At 32.3% G+C, this 24,004-nt stretch overlaps 1 protein-coding gene across 3 annotated transcripts in view; it reads right to left on the bottom strand.

The window, feature by feature from the left end:
- LOC105750613 (C4b-binding protein alpha chain-like) overlaps positions 1 to 24,004 on the bottom strand; it is a 71,739-nt gene that overhangs the window by 27,755 nt on the left and 19,980 nt on the right. For all 3 annotated transcript variants that reach the window (XM_031937278.1, XM_031937279.1, XM_031937280.1), the window contains exons 4-6: positions 20,828 to 20,916; positions 15,657 to 15,851; positions 9,845 to 10,027 (exon numbers count right to left, since the gene is read on the bottom strand). In XM_031937278.1, coding sequence (XP_031793138.1) covers positions 9,845 to 10,027; positions 15,657 to 15,851; positions 20,828 to 20,916 — 467 coding nt within the window. The remainder of the gene's footprint in view (positions 1 to 9,844; positions 10,028 to 15,656; positions 15,852 to 20,827; positions 20,917 to 24,004) is intronic.

Genomic DNA, 24,004 nt, shown 5'->3' with positions numbered 1-24,004 from the left:
AAGAGGCATACATTTGCCTCAAATCTTCCCTCCCTGTGATTGCATCTTTGTGTTGTTTTGACTGGGAATTTAAATGCTTGAGGTAAGGAGTATGAGCCAAGATATGGAAGAAAAACTGCTATCTCCTGAAATGTAGGACAAGATGACCTATAAAAACCCCCACTTATTTCTCTCCAGATTTTGTGTATAGCAATATATCACAAGGTTAATACACTATGACCAAGTAAGATTTATACCAGGAACAGAAGACTGGTTTAGAAATATTAGGAAAACTATCAGCATAACTGACCACATCAATAATAAAACTCACTAAAACCACATCATTATCTCAATAGATGCAGAAAAAAGTCTTTGACAAAATATAGTATCCATTTCTATTAAAAACACACACACACAAAAGCATAGGAATAAGTAATATTTATCTAAAATCAGCAGCAAGCAGTATCTATAATGGGGACAAACTAGAATTCTTCCTAATAAAATTAGGGGTGAAGCAAGGATGCCCATTATCACCATTAGTTTTCAATTTTACACTTGAAATACTAGCTATAGGAATAAGAGAAGAAAAAAAATTGAAAAAAATTAAAATAGACAATGAAAAAACAAAATTATCACTCGTTGAAGTATATCATGATATACTTAGAGAATCCTAGAAAATCATCTAAAAACCAGTTGAATTAACAACTTTAGCAAAGTTGCAGTATACAAAATAAACCCACATAAATAATCAGCATTGCTATATATTACCAATAAATTCCAGAAACAAGAAATAGAAAGAGAAATTTTGCTTAAAATAACTGTAGAGAAGATAAAATATTTGGGAGTCTCACTGCCATAACAAACCCAGGAAGTAGTGAACACAATTACAAAACACTTTTTCACACACGTAAAGTCATATCTAAACATTTGGAAAAATTTGAGTCAATATAAAATAATGAATATTATACAATATAATAAAAATGTAATTCTACCTAAAATAATCTACTTATTTAGTACAATCAAACTATTAAAATTATTTTATACAGCTAGAAAAAATTTTATCTGGATGAACAAAAAGGTCAAGAATCAGGAAGATTGCCTTACCTATACCAGATCTCAAACTGTATTATAAATTGATAATTACCAAAACAATCTGGTACTGACTAAGAGAGACAGAGACAGAAACAGAAAGATAGGAAGAAAGGCAAAAAGAGAGACAGCTAGAAAGACAGAAAAACAAAGAGAAAGAGAGAGGGGGGGGGAAGGGAGGGAGGGAAGAAGGAATGAAGAAAGAAAGGAAGGAAGAAAAGAAGGATGAAGAGAGAAATTAAGAAAGCAAGAAAGAAAAAAGGAAGAAGGAAGAAAGAAAGAAATGATGGAGGAAGGGAAGGGGGAAAGAAGAAATAAAAAAGAAAAAGAAAAAAGAAAGGAAGGAATGGACAAAGAAAAAATTCCCTTCTTATGCCTTCATAAAGAAGTTAGAGGAAATGTTATTGCATATGGGAAAGATAATAATCATGGGGAGAATAAGGGGTAAATATGGACCACAAAAAGGAAAATTTCTACAATATGAAATATTTTTCTGTTTTCTGTTTCCTATATGAATTGATACTTTAAAGAGTGAAGCACAATAGAAATGAAGGGAAAGGGGGCAAGATCTACAGTGTAATAATAGAAGCTTTTTTTAGAAGAGGGAACTCAAAAAGTTTCTTTGGAAAATAATTCCATGAAGAGCACAGAGACTAAAATGAATATGTGAGCATAAAGAACACAACTAAAAGAATTATTCAACAAGGATGTTTTCATAAAGATGTTATAAAGATGGCAAAGTAGGCATAGAAATCAGTTGTTATAACTATATAATCATGGATATAAATGTGGAAATTACATTATACTGAAAGGAGTCACATAAAACAATATTAATATTAAATGGATCTGCTCTAAATATCTTAGCATCTAAATTCATAAAAGAAAAATTAACTTTATTATAAGAAGTATGGCATATACCACATTGTAAAAAAGCATAGTATGTACTACACTATAAGAAGTTTTGATAGTAACACAAAAATAGTAGAAGACATGAATATACACTCAATTTTGGGCAAATTTACAAAAATAAACAAAAGAGAAAATATAGGACTAATTATAGGATGGTGCTCTAAATTACTATTGATCAGACAAATGCAAATTAAGCCTCTTAGGTGCCACTACACAGCTCTCAGATTGGCTAAGATGATAGGAAAAGATAATGACAAATGTTAGAGGGGATATAGGAAAACTGGGACACTAATACATTGTTGGTGGAATTATGAACTATTCTGGAGAGCAATTTGGAACTATGCTCAAAGGGCTATCAAACTAAGCATGTCCTTTGATCCAGCAGTGTCTCTACTGGGTCTGTATCCCAAAGAGATCATAAAAAATGGAAAAGAACCACATGTGTAAAAATGTTTGTAGCAGCAGCTTTTTTTTTTTTTTTTTTTGTAATGGGAAGGAACTGGAAGCTAAGTGGATGTCCATCAGTTGGAGAATGGCTAAATATGTTATGGTATATGAATGAATGGAATATTATTGTTCCCTAAGAAATAATTAGCAGGCTGATTTCAGCAAAGCATGGAAATATTTACACGAACTGATGCTAAGTGAAGTGAGTAGAACCAAGGGAACACTGTACACAACAACTACAAGATTACATGATGATAAAGTGTGATGGACTTGGCTCTTTTCAACAACGAAGTGATTCAAGCCAATTCCAATAGACTTGTGATGGAGAAAGCATTCAGAGAGAGGACTATGGGAACTGAATGTGAATCACAACATAGTATTTTCCCCTAAAAAAAGAATACTTATCCTTCTCCAGTATTTTACCAAGATGTGAAAGTGAGCTCAGAGTAAGTCAGAGAGCCAGTTGTGCTAGGTTCACGAGGCTCATGAATAACGTGAGGTAGAGAAAGCAGAAAGGAGGCTGATATAGAAGCTGCAAAAGCTTTTGACAAAATGCAGCACCATTTTTATTAAAAACACTAGAGAGCATAGGAATAAAAGGAATATTCCTTAAAATGATAAGCAATATTTATCTAAAACCATAAGCAAACCATTATCTGTAATAAGGATAAGCTAGATGTTTTCCCAGGAAGGTCAGTTAAGTAAGGATGTCCATTATTACAGTATTAGAAATGTTAGCTTTAGCAATAAGAGAAGAAAAACAAATGGAAGTAATTAGTATAGGTAGTGAGAAAACAAAACTATCAATATTTGCAGATGATATGATAATGTACTTAGAGAATCTTAAAACATCAATTAAAAAACTACTTGAAATAATTAGCTACTTTAGCAAAGTTGCAGGATTTAAAATCGACCTACACAAATCATCAGAATTTTTTTTATGACCAATAAAACCCAGAATCAAGAGATAGTGGAATTCTATTTAAAATAACTGTAAACAATATAAAAATTGGAAGTCTGCCTACCAAGAAAAACCCAGGAACTATATGAACACAATTACAAAACATTCTTCACACAAAGTCATATCTAAACAACTGTAAAAATAGCAATTGCCCATAACTAGGTTGAACCAATGTAATAAAATGATGATTATGTCTAAATTAATATGCTCATTCAGTGTCTTATCAAACTACCAAAAAACTAGTAAAAATAGTAACAAAATTCATTGGAAGAAGAAAAGTTCAAGAATATCAAGGGAATTAAAGGGAAAAAATATAATTGTAGAAATACCAGATCTCAGACTGTATTATAAAGTAATAATCATTGAAACTGTCTGGTACTGGCTAAGAAATACTGTGGTGCATCATTGGAGTAGACTTGGTACACATGACATAGTAGTCAATGATAAAAGTTAGTGTCTGATAAACCCAAAGACTCTGACTTTTGGGATAAGAACTCACTTTTTGACGAAAATTGATGGGAAAACTGGAAAACAACAGGACACAAACCAGGTTATCACAAAGACCAATATCTCATACCATATCATATGCCGAGATAAATTCAAAATGTGCACATGATTTAGATAGAAAAGGTGACATCATAAGTGAATGAGGAAGGAAAAAATTCATAATCAACAAGAAATAGAAAGCATTACAAAACGAAAAACAGAAATTTTTTATTTTTTTAAATTAAAAAGCTTCTGTTCAAACAAAAACAATGCAACCAAGATGAGAAGTAAAGCATAAAGCTAGGAAACAATCTTTACATAAAATATCTCTGATAAAAGCCTCATTTCTCAAACAGAGAACTGAGTCAAATATATTAAGAATCCAAGTCATTCCCAAATTGATAAATGGTCAAAGGACATGAACAGGCACTTTTTAGATCAAGAAATCAAAGCTATCTGTAGGCATATGAAGAAGTATTCTAAATCACTTTTGATTAGAGAAATTTTTATTAAAACAACTCTAAGAAACTATCTCATACCTACCAGCTTGATCAATATGACAAAAAAGTAAAATGATAAAGATTGGAGAGGATATGGGAAAATTGGGACACTAATGCACTGTTGGTGAAGTTCTGAGCTAATTTAACCATTCTGAAGAGCAATTTGGAATTATACCCAAAGGGCAATCAAATTGTACATACCCTTTGATCTAGCAATAACACTACTAGATATTCCAAGGAGATCATGAAAGAAGGGAAAGAATATATATGTGCAAAAAATATTTATTGATGCCCTTTTTGTAGTGGCAACTGAGAGGATGCCCATCAATTGAAGAATGGCTGAACAAGCTGTGTTATATGAATGTAATGAAATACTACTGTGCAATAGAAAATGTTAAACAAGCAAATTTCAGAAAAACTTGGAAAGACTTGTATGAACTAATGCAGAGTGATATGAGTAGAACCAGAAAAATCATTTCACACAGTATCAGCAAGGTTGTATGATGATCTACCATGATTGTTAGCTCTTCTCAACAACATAATGATCCAAGAGAAGTACAAAAAACTAATAAAGGAAAAAGCTATCCATAACCAGATAAAAAATTAATGTACTCTGAAGGCAGATTGAAGCATATTTTTCTTACTTAGTTTATTATTTCTTGATTTTCTCCCCATTTTGATCTGTTTCTTCTTTTACAACCATGACTAATATAGAAATTTATTTTACATGATAGCACATATATAAACTATGTCAACTTGCTTACCATATTTAGAAGAGGGTGGAAAGGAGGGAGAAAAATTTGGAATTCAGAATTTTGACAAAAAATGAAGGCTAAAATTTTTCTTGACATGTAACTGGTGAAAGAATAAAATAGTATTTTAAATTTTTTAAAAGAGAAAATTAGCAAGCAAACCCCAAAATAAAGCACAAAATAAGCATAAAGAGAAGATACTCAAAATTCGAAGAGAAATAGATAAATTGTAAGTGAAAGAGATTATATAGATTTGATAACCCAAAGCTTTCTTTGAATAGACTTAACAAAATTGGTAAACTTTTAGCTAATCTAGTAAGAGGACAGAAAATTAATTAACAAAATAGTAAATGAACTGAGTGAAATCGCAACAAAATCACAACAAAAATAGAATATAAATAATTATTAAAATTTACTATGCATTTTCATGCTAACAAAACAGAATACAAAGAGAGGAATACCTTCAGAAATATCAAATACTCTTGCTAGTAGAACACCAAAATAGAGATCTTAAATAATTCAATCTCAGAAAAGGAAATAGAGCTAGCTAAAGAAAAACCAAAAGAAAATTTGTAGTCCTGAGGGGAAATATTGTCAAATTTTTATTTTTAATTTTTTAAAAAAATATATATTTTTATTTTTAAAATACATGCAAAGATAGTTACTTTCAACATTCATCCGTGCAAAACCTGTGTTCCAAATTTTTCTCCCTCCCTTCCCCTACCACTATCAAATTTTTAAAGAACTAATAACCAATACTACAGAAACTTTTCTCAGAAGTTGAGAAAGAAAGCACTTTACTAGACTCTTTTTGGGAATCAAATATAGTTCTAATACCTAAATCCAGAAAGGATAAGGCAAAGAAGAACTATAGATCAATATCATTAGTAAATATCAATTCAAACATTATCCTGTCAAAAAGTCTACAGAAATTCACCTAGGAAATCATCAAGGCAAATTTGGATTTGCATTAGGGAAACATCTATAAAAACAAAAGATCTAAGAACATCAAGGGAAATGAAGACAATAAGTAGGTTTTGAGTAAAGAGTAAAATGTTTAAGATCTTGATGTTATACTTTGGATTTTGAAGGTGCTTATGTTTATTGAATTGAAATGTTTTCAAATTTGCTAAAAATGTTATTAAGAAAGCAGAAATACATACTATATCTGGATTCAGAAGATTGGATTTAATAATTACCATATTTTACTATTTGCAAACTCTGTGGCCTTCATAGTAACACTGAATCTGAATCACACTAAGTCTTGTTTCTAAAATGGGTGAAAGAGAAAAAGTTGGGCTAGAACACCAGATAATCTCTAAGGTTCCTAAAATCTTGATACAGGGATTACTCTAGGAAGCTCTTTTCTTTTCTAAGTTTACACCAAGTTGAAAAGAACAACTCCCTCACCCTTGCACTGATATGCAAAATAGTAGGGATATATTTGTCCCCAAACAAATATTCGAATAAAATTCTGTGGGAGAGTGATCAGAGACTGGAATGTCAAGGTAACCATATTAGGATAGCCACTGCCCATTACCAGCACCTCCTTTACAACAAAAACAAAACACTTAAGATTTGGCATTTGGCACCTCCCTCTCCTCAGAAAAAGGGTGTGTAGTAGGTGTGAAACATTCCTTATACTGTCAAATTCCATGAATATGTTGATTAGTTTTACTGAAATGCTTTTCTCCCCCTTTCCCCTTTCTTTTCTTTTGCTTGCCACAAGAGATGACCCTCTGGATAAGAGTGAAAGGAGAGCTATTTAGAAATGGATCCATCTCAGCAGCAGCATTTTAGATACAAAAAACCAAAATATATCCAACAAAACCAAATCAACTCACTTATCACAACAATAACAATTATAAACAAATATTCACTTTTTGATAATTAAACTTTCACTAAGAAATTTAATTGTAGGTGTGAATCTAAGAGGAAGAGTAGAATTAGCCTTCTCCCCCATATAATTTTAAAAGGCATTCTGATTTTAGATCAGAGGGAAAAACTTAATAGAGAATCTAATTAGTTTGGAAATACCAAAAGGGAGCTTGTCAGAGCTCCATGAAACCTTATATAATCTCCTTTTTCTCTATGTGCCCATACTTATTTGTAGCTCATAGCTTTTGAATTTTATTATATTTATGGAAGTAAATACATATACAAATATTTATTTATTTATTGGTGGTGACAATTTTTAATAGTAATTTCACAAGTCCCATGATTTTCATTTGTATAGAAAATTCTTTCTGCTAATTCAACTTGATACAGACCATGCAATTTATTTTATTTTAGTTAATTTTATTATATACGCATATATTTATTAAAAGCTTTAAAATATCTTGACTTTTATTATATTTATACTTGTGGACTTTATTTATTTGGACTATATTATATTTACTTGTGGACTTGTGGACATTAACTTTCCTATGACAGTGTAAACTCCAGAAGGGAAACAACAACAATAAGTCCTGAAATATGTGGTTTAAGAGGACAGCTGTGTAACTACAACCAAGTGCCTGAACTTTTCTGAGCATTAATTTTCTCACATATAAAAGAGGATGGGGCTTATTATTTCATTGAAATAAGGAACTCTTAAGTGAGGAAAAGTCCTTGACTTGATACAAGCAGAATCTAATCTCAGAATGGCAGCCTTGGAACACCTAGGCCATTGAGCCAGTGTATATTTGAGGCAAGACCAGTCTTTGTCTTTGAGGCTTGTTTTCTTTATACACTGTAGCATATTGCCTTTCATATGTAAAGGAAGAATAACATTACTTGTTATTTTCTTGAATTACTTAATTACTAAGAACAATGTTTTTATTCTTAATAAAATAATATTATCAACCTCAGAGAATTGTTGTGAGGATGACATTTTCAAAACTGAAGCATAGTCAATTACATATATATATCTCACAATATAACAGTACAGAAGTATATTATGAAGAATAGTTTTTATATCACATTATATAAATGTGAGCTATTATTATATTATGAAGAAATATTTGATAAATAGAATTGTATTCTGGACAATAAAAAGAGGAACAAACACCTAAGCACATATGTTAGATAAGATTTTAAAATACATCTTCTTAGTCTTCATCATAGTTATTTGCAGTCATTGAAGGAGAAAGTTTGCTTTGAATTTCATTGCTTCCAAGAAGGGTGCTGAATAGTTCTTGGAATGATGACTTTTGAGCTGAAACTTAGCCAAGTCTATTTCTTTCTTTCTTTTTTTTTTTTTTAATAATTATAACTTTTTATTGACAGAACCCATGCCTGGGTAATTTTTTACAACATTATCCCTTGCATTCATTTCTGTAACGGCTTTTCCCTTCCCTCTCTCCACCCCTCTCCCCTAGATGGCAGGCAGTCCTATACATGTTAAATATGTTATAGTATATCCTAGGTACAATATATGTGTGCAGAACCGAACAGTTCTCTTGTTGCACAGGAAGAATTCAATTCAGAAGGTAAAAATAACCTTTAGCCAAATCTATTTCAAGAGTTTTATGAAGTCCACTCTAGGCTAATAGAATATTTCTAATGGCTTTATTTTATAACATAAATGTTAACTGGAAAGGAAATGGGGGAGAGGAGATGGTATGTTAGTGGGAGAAGTGAAAAGAATGCACTTGAGACCAAATACTCTCCCAAATGGCCCTTTTTTCCCTTCAAAAGACTTCTGATCATTGATTTGGAGATTCAGCAAAGCTAAGGAAAATAGCAGTGCTAACTACAGCACCAATCTTATTGGCCATAAAGAGAGAATAGACTGATGTTTTCAGTTGTGGATGCTGCTATAATGCTTGCTCAAGCCTCCACCAGTTGTGATGGATAGACTGCAAAGACCAAGAGCAAAAATGCAAGTTGTTTATTGGCACTGAAAGTTGATGCTGCCAGGCCAAGTTAGATTGGGTCCTGAGGCAGATTCCTAGGTCCCAGTATTAACAGCTTTTGAAAGCTGAGAAACCCTCCCCCAGTTTCTTGAACCAGTTGATGTATCTTGTGATTCCTAAGAAGTACACTAGATGTATAATACCTATTTCTATTCTTTTTGTTTCTTAGGAAAAGCAGGAAAGGAGTTTCTGATTTAGAAAATGGGAGAGTTTTCCTCTTATTTTTATTCTATATGATGAAATGAATATAGCTACAGGGTACATTGCATCTGAAATTAGATTGAAGAAATCTTTCCAGATATGGGGTGAAGATGGAACAATAGAGAAAGTTATGTGGAAATTTTTATCATTTTAACATTTCAGAGTATAATCTACTTCATTATCACTAGGCTAATTTTTTGGTCTGACCAGCATTCTACCTGCAAACTCTGAGTATTCAAGAAGAAAGGAAGGAAAGAAGGAAGGTAATGAGCATTTAGTGAATGCCTCCTATGTGCCAGGTACTGTGCGAAGAATCTTACAAATGTTATCATGATTGATTCTCACAATAACCAGAGGTAGATGCTGATGAGGAAACTGAGGCAGACAGAGGTTAAAGGATTTGACCATAGTAACATAGTTAGTAAGTGTCTGAGGTTGGATTTATACTCAGATCATCCTATGAATCCCTACTTCCAAACCCAATATAAAACAGCATAATTATGGGTATATTTAACAGTAGACAAAATTTTCTCTTATCTCCACCCCATAAAGTCATAGAGATTTTGGAGAAAACAGAAAAAAAAAAAGAAGTACGATTTTTCTTTCTGAAGTGCTGGTACTTACCTGCTTTACATTGTGGCATACCAGGAACCCAGATGTTGTCAGCACCACAGGAAATCTTTTCCTCGCCTTCCAAGTAAAATCCAGAATCACATTCCAAGATCACGGTTTCTTTATAAGTATAAAATGGCCTTCTTCCAGATATTAGATGTCCATTTGGGAGATCTGGACTGTTACAACGGACAACTGAAAATTAAATGAATCAGATCATTTTACATCAAAGTAGGGGAGGTATTGAAAACAAACAAACAAAAAGGTTAAAAAAGAAACTCCTGGAAAACATTCTTTTGTTGTTTATTAAAATGATGCTCATTAGTGTTATTTTTTCATTTTGGGTCTTTTCTGTTTATATAATATGATAATGTGAGGTTGTAGCCCTGGAAAAAATTAACCAACAAAAATATTTTCAGACCTAATTTCATTTGTAAAGCTAATAAAAAGTTTAGTAGCCTCATTATTAATAAATTAACAAAGTATATGGAAGCGAATTAGGTGTTTGGGAATAGTGGTTAGAAGAAAGTTTAAAAAAATACTTCCTTCCTACAAGTCATTTATAAACAAGGTAAATACAAAGTGCGTAAATATTTATAACATGTGGTAGAGGTGGTTCTTGTTTAGTTATTTCAATTCTGTCTGACCCTTTGTGTACCATTTGAGGTTTTGTTGGTAAAAACATTAGCATGGTTTGCCATTTCCTTCTCCAGTTCATTTTACAGATGGGGAAACTGAAGCAACCAGAGTGAAGAGACTTGCCTAGAATCACACAGGTACAAAGTGTCTGAGGACAAATTTGAATTCAGGAAGATGAGTCTGCCTTCCTCATGCTTCCTTGCTATCAATATATGGTGAAAAAGCACATCAATTTCTATAACATGTACATATATTTTATCTAAAATTTAAAAAGGACATAAGATGTATACATAGATATAGCAGAGATTAGAAGAGAAACATAGTTAACAAAATGCTATGTTAAAATTATGTTTTTATCTTTAGTGAATTGCAAAATAGTTTGTAATTTTTATCTTGTACAATAAATCAATTAATGAAAATTATTTAAGAGTTTACTATGTGCCAAACATGGTGAAGGATGCAAAAAACAGACAATTCCATCTTCCAATTTAATGGGGGAAAACACATACATGTGTATGTATATACATATACACACATAGATGTACACTTATGTATATATGACATTTTATTATTTTATATATACACATACACGTGTGTGTCTTCTGTCATCTATTTATCTATCTATCTTTGTGAAAGATGGTAGGTCTATTATGACTTGTCTGTAATCATATCATGGTTCCTCTTACTGATCATTGGCTTTCCCTTCTAAATTCATAAAAACTCTTTTTTAAAAAGTGCATTCTATATGAATCATTCCCCAATTGATAAATGGTCAAAGGATATGTACAGGCAGCTTTCAGATGAAGAAATCAAAGCTATCTATAGTCATTAAAAAATGCTCTGAATTATTGATTAGAGAAATGCAAATTAAAACAATTCTGAGGTACCATTTCACACCTATTAGGATGGCCAAGATGATTTAGAAAGGAAAATAATAAATGTTGGAATGGGTGTGAGACACTAATGCACTATTGGAATTCTGAACTGATCCAACCGTTCTGGAGAGCAATTTGGAACTATGGCCAAAGGGCTACAAAATTGCAAATTCCTTGACCCAGCATTACTAAATCTGAATCCCAAAGAGATCAAGGGAAAAGAAAAAGGCAAAGGATCTAATTGTACGAAAATATTTATAGTAGCTCCTTTTTGTGATAAATGAAAATTGGAAAGATTAAAAATAATAAGTGGAATTGGAGGGGATTAGAATTGGAGGGCATTCATCAATTGAAAAATAGCTACCATCTTATAAGAAAGCACAAGCAGAATGCTCTCCAGAAAACCTGAAAAGACTTACATGAACTAATACAAAATGGACCAGAACACTGTGTAAACAGTATCAGTAATATTGTATGATGATCAACTTTGAATGATTTGGTTATTTTCAGCAATACAATGATCCAAGCCATTTGCAAAGGACTCATAAAAATGCTATTTACCTTCAGAGAAAAAACTGAAGATTAAAACATACCATTTTCCACTTTATTTGTTTTGGGAAGGATGTTTTTTTGGTCTGTGTTTTCTTTCACAACATGAATCATACAGAAATATATTTTGCCTAATTGTACATGTATAGTCTATATCAGATTGCCATCTCAAAAATATAGAAGGGAGGAAAGAGGAAGAGAATTTGGAACTCAATTTTTTAAGAAGGAAGTTAAAAATTATTTTTCAAATAAGTGGAAATAATATTATTTAAATTAAAAAATTTTTTTTTTGTAATTTTCCCAGGAATTAAAGTAAACTTTAATGGCTTTATATTCAGATGACACCTTCTTTCTTTTTAAAAAAATATTAGACATCTGCCTTTGTCTGTTTTCAGTGATTTTCCATAATTACTATAAGCTATGATAGAATCATGCATCTAATCCTGGAAGGCACCCCAGAGATTGTCTATTCTCATCCCTTCATTTTGCATATAAGGAAAGAGATATCCAGAATAGTAAATAAATGGCCAAAAGGCACATAAGTATTAAGCATCAAAGGGAGGTTTGAACTCAAGTCCTCTAGCTTCTGAGCATGAGAGCTTTCCTCTACACTATGGATAGCTATCTTTTCTTTATTCGTAAGATAAGGTATTGGACACTGAGGAATTTTTTCCAAGCTGAACTGCTAAACATTCAAACTCTACTGCAGAGAGTGCAACTTGGATGGGCTGATCACATTGTTTAAATGCCAAACACATATTTACCTAAAAGAAAATTTTATGGAGAACTCATACAAGGCAGGTGCTCACATGAAGAACTTTGGACTCGATTGTGAGACATGGCATATCACCACCCAGCATGACATGCTCACATCAAAGAAAGTACTCTGCTCTATGAGCAAAACAGATTTGAAGTAGCTCAAAAGAAATGTTAAGTTGTACAAACTGATGTGTGTGTGTGTGCATATGCATATATATGCATATATATGCACACACACACACACATATATATATATGAATATATGGGTATATACACACATATATAATTTTCCTCAGTCCTTACTGTGCAGATTTCATTCTTCTTTATGTGCATTATATCCTACATTGAAGCAATGGTTCAAAAATCTAATATTCTCAATCATTATCTTCTAAGAAGATTGTTTCTTTCTCAAATATATCTTTCTTTTCTGGTCTTTATCTTCAGATGGCATCACTGAAAAAAAAAACCACAATCTGTGGTCCTGTGGTCTTTGGTTTCTTGCCAGAGCTCTAGTATTCTAGTAATACTTTCTAGGTTGCTTTTGACATTATAATTTATCCCCACGTGAATTACCTGAAATGGTAGTGGTTGTTAGGCTAAACAAGTTTCTGGAGGTTCTCCATCATGTTTAGATATGTGTTGTAGAAAGATAGAAGACCTTTCCACTCTTTATATTAGGTTGATCAATACTTGAATCTGTATGTTACAATTCCTTGTCTCATTTACTTTTAAATGTAGTGGATAATTTTTCCCTTGGTGCTGCTTATAGCTTCATACCATGCTACTTTGGAGTATAAAAGGTTGCTTCCTTTGAAAAGTGTTCCACTCTACAGAAAAAGCCTTTTATCTGTAACTTATCTTTAAATATTCAATGGTAATTTTTGTTTTTCTTCTTTGTCTAATATTTTTCTATACTCCAATCTTCTCATACAAGTTGGGATTCCTTTTGCTTCTTCAGATTCTTCTTCTTCTTTGTTTTCTATATCTGTAAGCTCTTAAGTTCCTTCAAGGAATATGTCAACAAATTCCATTTGACAAATGATTATGAAACATCTACTGAATGCACAGGAGAGTAGAAGCTCCCCCTTTCACTTTCTCTACGTGAGAGACCAAATTGCACTTTGTACACACACAGGGATTATTTTGCAGGAGTGATATCCTTCTCTGAAGAGCACTGTAAAATTCTTCTTGCCTCTTTCCATGATAAAAGCATTTTTTTTTTTCTACTGGCATCTCTCATAGTAATTCTGGAAAGTTGCCAGCTGGCTGTGCCTTTTCACTGAAGTTAGGGCTCAATCTCTGGAGGATTCAGTTGAAGCTTGATTTATACTTTTCCCTCAGGTTCTCATAAGATGACACTAATTTGCTCCTTTGATTGGCAATTAACTGCTTTCTATTAAAGAACCAATATAGCTGTAAAGTTACCCATGTATATATCCTGTAAATAAAAGGCTATTAAATAAAAAAATATATATATATATCATGTGAAGTTAGAAAACTGGTAGGTCTATAAAACTGACTTTCCAAAAGAATTAACATAATTTGGTTAATAAGACATACTTGTGTGTAAATAAATTGTGTGTCTGAATACAAGTCTGGCAGTTTAATTTTAAAATATGTCAGAACTTTCCAGAAGTGATTACTACCATAACACTGAATAAAGTTACCACAGCTAAAAAAAAAAAAAAAAAAAAAAAAGAACCAATATAACAAAAACTTTACCCAGTGGTATGTTGGAAAGGGTCTATTGTACAGAAGTGAATTAGCAGTTCCTTAATCTTTCTTCTCACACACACACACACACACACACACATAAAATAAAAAAATTTCCACATTTTTGGTAGATAAAAGTTTAAAATATTTCATTTCATTTATTATATAGTTGGTGATCTAGATTTTAAAAAATAAAATTACATAATTTTATATAGTTACATGTAACTACATTAGTAGTTAGGCAATACAGTGGATAGAATTCTGGACCTGGAATTAGGAAGACTAGACTTCATATCAAGCCTCAGATGCTTACTGCTGAGTGACCCTAAACAAATACATTTATATCCACCTCAATCTCCTAGTAAAATGAGAATAGTAAGAGCATTTATCTCTCAGGGTTGTTGTGAAGATTAAATGAGATAGTATTTATAAAGTACTTTGCAAACCTTAAAATGTTATATAAATGCTAGTTATTATTATTATTATTAAAAGGGTAGATTTATATTTCATGTTAAACCAACATAAAATATAATTTGTAAATATCATGACATCAAAATTAATAAAATGCGATCGTTTTTACATAGAGATGTTTAGCTACATGGATCTTATACAGACATCAATTTTTCCTTAACTTCTAAATTTTGAGGATAATGACAGAATCTTTTTTGAGGAAGCTAATTAGGAGAAAGGTTTGTCTATAGCTTCTGATACTTAAAATATAAACATATGATGATATACACATACAGACACACACATACTAATACCTTCTGATATACAGAGCTGTTAGTACCTTCCTTTGTAGTTACTTATATCTGCTTCCTAAATATTGCATATGTACATTTTATTCACTTTATTAGAAGGTAAGTTTCTTGAGTGTAAGGATTACTTCATTTTGTCTTTGTGTCCCTAATACCTGGCAGAACCTGACTTATAATGGAATCTTAGTAAACACTCATTCAATAAATGGTTGAGTCTATGTATGTAAAAGATATGAACTCAACTTGTCACAAGTTGGGGCTAAAAATGAAACTGACTGATGATACACTGTTTATACAAGTATATTTAAGGAAAAGGGATTCACAAAGAGAAATATATAAATATGCAAACCTATCTACAGTGGATCTTCAAATGTTTATAGTTAATCTTCTTAAATAGTATCACAGCAATATTAGTTTTTAAAACAATAATTAGCATCTTCATTTTGTAGGAATGCCTTGAAGTAATTATTTTTCTAATTTTCTTTTCATATGTTTATAAATCAATGAATCAAATACATAAAAATGAATCACCTTTACATTTAGGGGGAGGGCCATTCCATTCTCCATCTTTCATGTTCTTAGTAGTACAATAGATGAATTCCTCTCCAATGAGTGAATATGTTTTATCACATGTATATCTCACCGATGAGCCATAAGTAAAAAAACCTTGAAAATTGTCTGTGTATTGGCCATTGGCAATATCTGGAGGTGGAAGACAGCGAATGGCTACAAAACAAACATAGTACAAAGTTAACTCAATAGTGATTTGAATAAGACTTTAGCTTCTTTAAGATTCTTTTTTTCCCCTCCTTCCCTTTCTTCCCTTCCTACAAGGCATTATGCCATAGTAGAAAGGCTTTCTCAGAGTTAGGAAGATCTAGGTTCAATTCTGTCTTCTGATGGATGCATCCTGAGCAAGTTACTTAACCTCTCAAACCTTTGACCAATTCTGTTAGATTATAAGCATAAATTAATAGATAATTTCATAAAGACAGAAACAAAAATGAAGAAAAATTTAAAAATACACCATGACATATTATACTACATGTATTATAATAATAAAACTATGTTATGATGGAAAATGAACCAAAATGAAGAAGAAAATTTTAGAGTCCCTAGAGATTATGAGATAATAGAGGGTTTATAAAACCCCCAGCAACTCTGGAATGATTCAAAAGAGACATATTTTGAAAAGATATTAAGATAAAAATGGAGTCAGAAATTAGAGCTCTCAATTATGAACAAGAACAAAATTTAGAACACATGATGAAAAGCATTTCCAAAGATATAGAGGATTTGAAATATAGAAGTGAAAGAAAATTTGGCAGAAGAAAAGCAAACACAAAAGTGGTAACTTTAGAAAAACACATGAATTTCTATTGCAAGACTTTGAAGATAAGATATACTGAGATAACTAATGCATAATAGTCACCTTAGAAATTGAATAACCTGAAAACCATATTGTAGGAAACTGAATAAGGTAACAAGTCATAATAATTAATCACTGACAATGTTAATCCCTACATACATTCACTACTCCTTGTACACTACTCCCTCCTCTCTGTAGGGTAGGCATAAATGAACATACTGTCTTGTGGTTTGGCAGCTCCTTTCCTGCCTCAGGCATTTTACTCTTCCTCACTCTGCAGCAATAGACATCAGATATTGATTAGTCAAAACGGCAGAGCATGTGGGAGGAGAGAAAAGGAATAGAAAATTGGATGAATCAAGCTAAAGTAGTCCTTAGGTTGTGAAATTTTTAGAAAGTAGAAACTATGCCCAGAACACTAATCCTTTCCTCCCCAGCTCAGCTAAAACGGGCATATACTAATATAAGCCAGCTGAGAAGAAAGAGAAGAGTGAATTGGGACATGGGCAGCATGTATAGTTGTAAAGAAAAAGGCCTGAAATCCATGTAAGTCGATCCTCTCTCTTTAGAAACTTCTTAGTTGTGAAAAATGTGAGAAGAGTAAATAATTCAATAGGAAGGAGGCTGAAATAGTATTCTAATCTAGACTCAAAGGTATGCCAAGTATTAAAGGGAAAGTAGTCACAAAGTAAGTGACAGGGGAATATAAGGAGAAAAGATAAAACCACCAAATATTTCTAGATGAAAATAATCCAATTAAAAATCTAAATCAACACAGAACATATTAAAAATAGAAAGATGAATAACAAAACATTGAAAAATTAGAAACATCTGGAAGTAAATATTGTTGTCCAAAGAGAGTGGAATTAATGCCTGATGGACTCATGAAATCGCAACAGGCTGTCCCAGGATGACTACAAAAAAAAAAAAAAAGAACATTCTAAGTTAAAAGAGAAATACATTAGAAATAATTAGCAGAACAGAAAATCTTGCAGCCATAGTAGTCTCTCCAAAGAAGCAAAAGAAAGACTAATAGATTTGAAATTCAAATACGTAAGACAGTAATAGTAAAAAAAAAAAAAAAAAAAAATTATGACCTTTATATGAGCAAAAGCCATTGATTTTAAAGACAGTTTTTGGAAATATAACTTAGGAATCAGAAGTCTCCCAGAATAATATGAATATTTAAAAACAAAGCAAAGCTGAATAACATAATGAAAGAAACCATCCAGAGCACAGAAAACAAAACAGTAGTTAATAAAATTGCATTTAGAAAAAATAGAAAAACCTATGCTTCAAACTCTAAAATATACAGTACTTAAATTGAATAATTCCAATAAGAAGCAACATGTTATTCAAACAATCAGAAGAATGATTTCCAAATATAAAGGAAAAGAAATTCAAATTTCTACAAGTGTATTCTGCAACTACTAGAAACCCCAGAAGGAATTGGAATAACATATTCTGAAAAGCAGAGGTAAAGATACAATCTCAAAATAACATTAAAAACTTTAATCTAATCAATAATGAAAAAATATTTATGCTTACTAAGAAAAGAAGTTAAAATATCTTTGCAAAAAAAAAATAGAAAATAATCATTTGATTTGCTAACACTTGGAAATAGAGTTAAGATGGTAGAGTGAAAGGTAAAAATTTTGCATTTCCCCCTTCACATTCTTTTTCCACAATGACCTAGGAAACATGCCAAACCAATTCCTGATTGGGAAAACTAAGAAAAAGTCACAGTCAGTTTTCCAGCTGAGGGAAGTTTAGGATGATAGAAAGTATTGCAGATCTAGGGTAGAAGATGCTCAGGCACACAGTGTAGCAACAGTAGCATGATATCAGACAGAAACATCACAGTACTGTGGCAGTAGCATCACAGGACTGTAGCAGCAGCAGGAGTGGAGAAGAATTTCCAAGGATGGTAAAGGGACTGAACATTAAAGGAGAAAGACACACAGGGATACTTGTACTATCACTGGGATTAGGAATAGTTGGCATAAGGAAGTTCTGTTGTTAATTACCCTGTACCAGGTCACAGTTCCAGAGCAGAGATAAGTTGTGGTCACAAGGAAGCAGGGCTTCTATTTTTATGTAAGTAGGAAGGAACAAGTTCCTGAACCATAGCTGTGAAACTTTAAGCCCAAGAACAGAGTTGGGGGATTCAGTTTTAATATTTAACTTTATACATAAGTCTGTAGTGGAATAAACTAAGCCAGGACCTAAACCAAGAGGAAGCCAGCAGTTTAATCACACTCAACCTTCCAGAGTACTTATTATGACTGAGTTCAGCAGCAATCTATAAAAACTCAACTACACATAAGCCAACAGACCCCAAATTAGGTCAAGAATTTGCAGAACAGAAAGGCATATGTCTACCCAGATCACACCATTTTGCAAGCACCAAAAACCCACAGTCCCAGACTTAACTGTGAACATAAAAGGAGGAGATAAAAAAACAGAAGTTCAGGCCAGATGCCAGGAATAAACATTGTAAAGTCAAGTCAAAAAGTAAGCTGGAAAAATGAGCAAACAAACAAAAAAGGATCTGACTATAAAAAAAGCTGCTGGTAGAGTGATAGAAAAGTTCAAGACACAAACTTGAAGGAAGAAAACTTGTAAAACATCTACAAGCAAAGCCTAAAAGGAGAAAAATGCATACAGGACACAAGCTTAAGAAGAATTTTTAGAAAAGTTAAAAGAGGTTTTTAAAAGAGAAAAATTAATTTAAATCAAATCAGAGTACTAAAGAAAAATTGGGAAAAGAAATGATAACTATGCAAGAAAACTGTAAAAAAGAAATTAACACCTTGATAAAAGAGGTTTAAAAATGTTGAACAAAATAATTCTTGAAAAATCAGAATTGATGAGGGGGCAGAACTAAGATGGCATATTAGAGTCACCAATACAATTGAACTCTCTCTATTCCCCACCAAACAACTTTAAAGTAACACTTCAACTCAAATTTTGAAGTGACAGAGTCCACAAAAAGTAAGGTTGGAACATTTTTCAACCTAATAAAACATGAGGCTTGCAGGAATGGTCTGTGACACTAGGATAGAGATGTGTTCAGAGTGTACATATGTGTCAGCAGCAACAGCAGCAGCAGCAGCAGCAATTTTGAGAGCTCTCAGCTCAGAGAACATAAGGGGTCAGACAACTACTCAAAAAATAGATTACAAAGGACTTTTTGCTGGTACTAAGTATAAGGCCTGGCATTAACAACTATATTTCCTATATATAATATTAGGTTGCACTTCTAATTCTAAGGAATTCTAAGATTCCTCTAGAGAGGAATCGTGGGTGGTCACAAAGGAGAAAGAGCTTTGGTCATAGTTCCAAGGCAAAAAGGAGTGCTAGTGCTTGTGTCTACAGGGAAGCACAGTCCCTTCTGATAAAGAACAGGGCGCAGACCGTGAGAACAATGACCAGAATGACGCCCAGATCACATAATTTTGGAAACACCAAAAAACTTGTAGACCCTCAGAACTAACTCTGAAAACAACAGCATGAAAAAGCCCAAAGCTTGGGACAGTGCCTCTCCACTCCTGAGTAAGCAGAGTTCAACTTTACCATAAAGTTCAAAGTCAAGAAACAGGTTGGAAAGATGGGCTAACAACAAGAAAAAAGAACTTGACAACAAAAGCTATTATGGGGGGAAGGGAGACCAAAATATAAATTCAGAAGACAACAATGTAAAAACTACAAAAAAAACCCTGCTAATTGGACAAACCCAATAAGAATTCCTAGTTAAAGAAAGAGATCAAAATGTTAGAGGAAAACTTGGATAACAAAATGAGTGATGAAAGAAAATTGTGAAAAGAAAATTAATAGCTTGGTAAAAGAGACACAAAAAATACAGAAGAAAATAGCACCTTAAAAATAGACTTGACCTAATGGTAAAAGAGTCACAAAAGAACTCCTTAAAGATCAGAATTGACCAAATGGAAAAAGAGGTACAAAAGTTCACTGAAGAAAATAATTTTTTTAAAAATTAGAATTGGGCAACTGGAAGCTAACAACTCTAAAAGACATAAAGAAAAACTGAAATAAAGTCAAAAGAATGAGAAAACTGAAAGAAAATATGAAATATCTCATTGGTAAAACAATTGACCTGGAAAATGGAGCAAGAAAAGATAATTTAAACAATTACTGAAATATTTGAAAACCATGATTTAAAAAGAGCTTATGTAACATAGTTCAAGAAATTATAATGATCTCTTAGATTCAGAGGGTAAAATAAAAATTGAAAGAATCCACCAATCCCCTTCTGAAAAAGATTCCCACATGAAAACATCCGGGAATATTATAGCTAAAGTTAGCAACTTACCTTGGCATTCTGGAAGAGGAGCACTCCACCCAACTTGGTTTTCATGTACAATTTCACATATACTTTCAGACTGACCGATTAATAAGAACCTAAAATATAAGAGTAAAAAAAAATTGTGTGTTCCTGTAGTTGTGGGGCAGTTAAGAATAACTAGGGATTACATATCAAAGAAAAAGGAGGAATAGAAGTCCTGGTGATTGAGAAAAAGAATGCAGTAAATAAACAAGGTCATGAAAAAAGGTGAATAGATTTACTTATCTTAAACTAAAGCTTTCTTTACAATCAAAGGAAAGATCTTAAAATTCTTAAAATAAAATGACAGAAATAAAATCTTCATGATAAATATTGCTTATAACAATCTGACAATAATCAATAAATGTCCTTTGGGAAATAGGCAGTATCTTTTAAGTTTTTATCACTTCTTTGTAGATTCTGAGTATTTTCCAATGGATATAGAAAGGATATTTAAAAAAATAATTTTGTAAGAAATTAAGAAAGAACTTGTTACAATCATTTGATTTTTTTTCAAATTCTGTGGTATACACGCAGCTATTTAAATGACAACAATATTAACACATCTAGAAAAACATACACAAGAAACAGTACCAAAAAAGATATGGGAAGAGATTGCTTTATATTATCATCTTGTTAAGATAAAGTACTGTCTCTTTCCTAGTGAGCAATCTGGCTGCTGAGAGGATAAAGAACTTTTGCACACAAAATGCATCAATGAGATTAAGAATCGATTTTAGCAGTCAAAATTGTATTATTGGGTAAAGAAAAAGGATTAAGTCATTTTGTGAAGGAGGTAGGATATTACCCCCTCCTCCCATTTCAAGTGTGAATGGTTGGACTGCCAAAGGATTCAGAAAAGAACCTTTATGTATTAATTATTATTATTATTAATTTGAAAAACATCAATAATAAACCCAAACATTTCCCTAAACAAAGAACAGAACAGGGGACTATATATGAAATCACAAATGCCTTTAATGAACAATTTAAAAAAATATTTTAACATGATAATTACAGCATTGCTTATTTTGTCTGTGTCCATTTTGGAACTTCCTTCAACTTCTTTCTGAGTTTGAAAATGTAAGCTTCATAATAAACTCTAGTTTGTTGCCTTTGCACTAAGAGATAGGTAGCAAGAATCATCAAATGATGGATCATTGCATTGGTTATAGTTCCTAAATTTTTCTTTTACAATGGAGTATTCATTGTAAAATAGTGTTCTCGGGGCAGCTAGGTTGTGCAGTGGATAGAGCACCAGCCCTGAAGGCAGGAGTTCAAATGTGACCTCAGACACTTAACACTTCCTGGCTGTGTGACCTTGGGCAAGTCACTTAACTCCAATTGCCTCAGCAAAAAAAAAAAAAAAAAAAAAAAAGTAAAATAGTGTTCTCTTCAGTTTACTTAGTTCACTATATATCATTTCACTGCACTGTATACTGTACATGCTATACATTTTTTAGGGATTGTATTCTTCCATTAGAAGGCAAGTTCTTTGGAGACATGAATGGAACTAGCTAATATTGTACAGTTCTTAGTACAAAGGAAACACTGGAGAAAGAGAGAGCACGAGAGAGAAAGAGAGAGACTGAATTGCTAATATCAAAAGGGAAAAAGGAAAATTCATAACAAATGAAGAGAAAATAAATGAAATTATTAGAACCACAAATACATTTGGAAGTGTGAACAAAAAAGAGAAAAGTAAGAGAGAGAAACAAGTGATGGTGAGGAAAAAGAGAAGTTGTTCAGTTGTTCAGACTTGTGTCCAACTCTTCATGACCCCATTTGGGGTTTTCTTAGCAAATACTGGAGTAGTTTAGCATTTCTTTCTCCAGATCATTTTTACAGATGAAGACACAGAGGCAAATAGGATGAAATGACTTGCTCAGGGTCACACAGTCAGTAAGTGACTGAGGTCAGATTTAAACTCAGGAAAAAAAAAAATCTGATTCCAGGTCCAGCACTCTATCCATAGCTCCACCTACTTGCTCAGACAGAATGATAACATTAGAGAAAAATACTTCCTCAGTCCCCTCAAGTATACCGTCAGAATACTAAGGAGATCAAGAAACTAGCTTTGCTAGGAAAGGAAAGTGATTTCAAAGTATTACTATACTGTAGAGTAAAAAAAAAATGGAAATGGTCTGGAGAAAACATATGCAATAAATATATGATAGAGTTCTGACATATAGAATTTATAAGGAAATTTATAGTTATTATATATATGTATATATACACATATATATGCACATACAAACATCCATATGTGAAAATAATAATAAAATATTTTAAAGAATATCATATAGAAAATGGTTGTAGAAAATGGGATTGATTATTCTGGAGAAGAGATGACTTTGCCAGAATAGGACCACAGTCTTCCCACATTTCAGCTTCAGTTATAGAGGTTATCACATAGAAAAGGAAATCAGATTTATTCTGGATATATATATATATATATATATATATATATATATAGTATATAGTATTCTATACTATTCTAGAAAGTATAATTTGAGTATAACTTGAACCAAACAGTGCAAGTTAGAGTAGATTTAAGTTTAATATAAGAACTTTTTTTTTGCACTTGGAATTCCCCAGGAATTGAATGTCTAGCCATAGATAGTGAGTTGCGTTATGGCATTATAAAAAACTCTGGACTTGAAGCTCGGGATCTGAGAGTTGGGATCTCTGAAGTTAACGTAGTCTATCCAATACCTGAACAATTCACTTCTCTACAGTCTATCTTATGAGTGAATATCTAGACTTTGCTAACAACAACAAGAATAACAATAACCCAACAAACTGCATCCTCTATTAAGGGAAAAAACAAATGAAGCCAAATCTGTTTGTTGGACTTAATGATAGCTAATATTGATAGCAAGAACAGGTAGGTGGATAGGTGAATAGAGTTCTTGACTCAGAATCAGTAAGGTTCATCTTCATGAGTTCATATCTGGCCTTAGACATTTACTAACTATATGACTCTAGGCAAATCATTTTGATCTTGTTTGCTTCAGTTTCTGCATCTGTAAAATGAGCTAGAGCAGGAAATGCCAAACAATTTCAGTATTTTTTCCAAGAAAACCCCAAAATGGCGTTACCAAGAGTCAGACTCTACTGAACAACAACAATAACAAACCTAGCACTTTATAAATATTATCTCAC

This window comes from Sarcophilus harrisii, chromosome 4, assembly GCF_902635505.1.
Source record: "Sarcophilus harrisii chromosome 4, mSarHar1.11, whole genome shotgun sequence".
Lineage (NCBI taxonomy): Eukaryota > Metazoa > Chordata > Mammalia > Dasyuromorphia > Dasyuridae > Sarcophilus > Sarcophilus harrisii.
The sequence above is the reverse complement of the archived record's forward strand: the minus strand, read 5'-3'. Positions and strand labels throughout refer to the sequence as shown.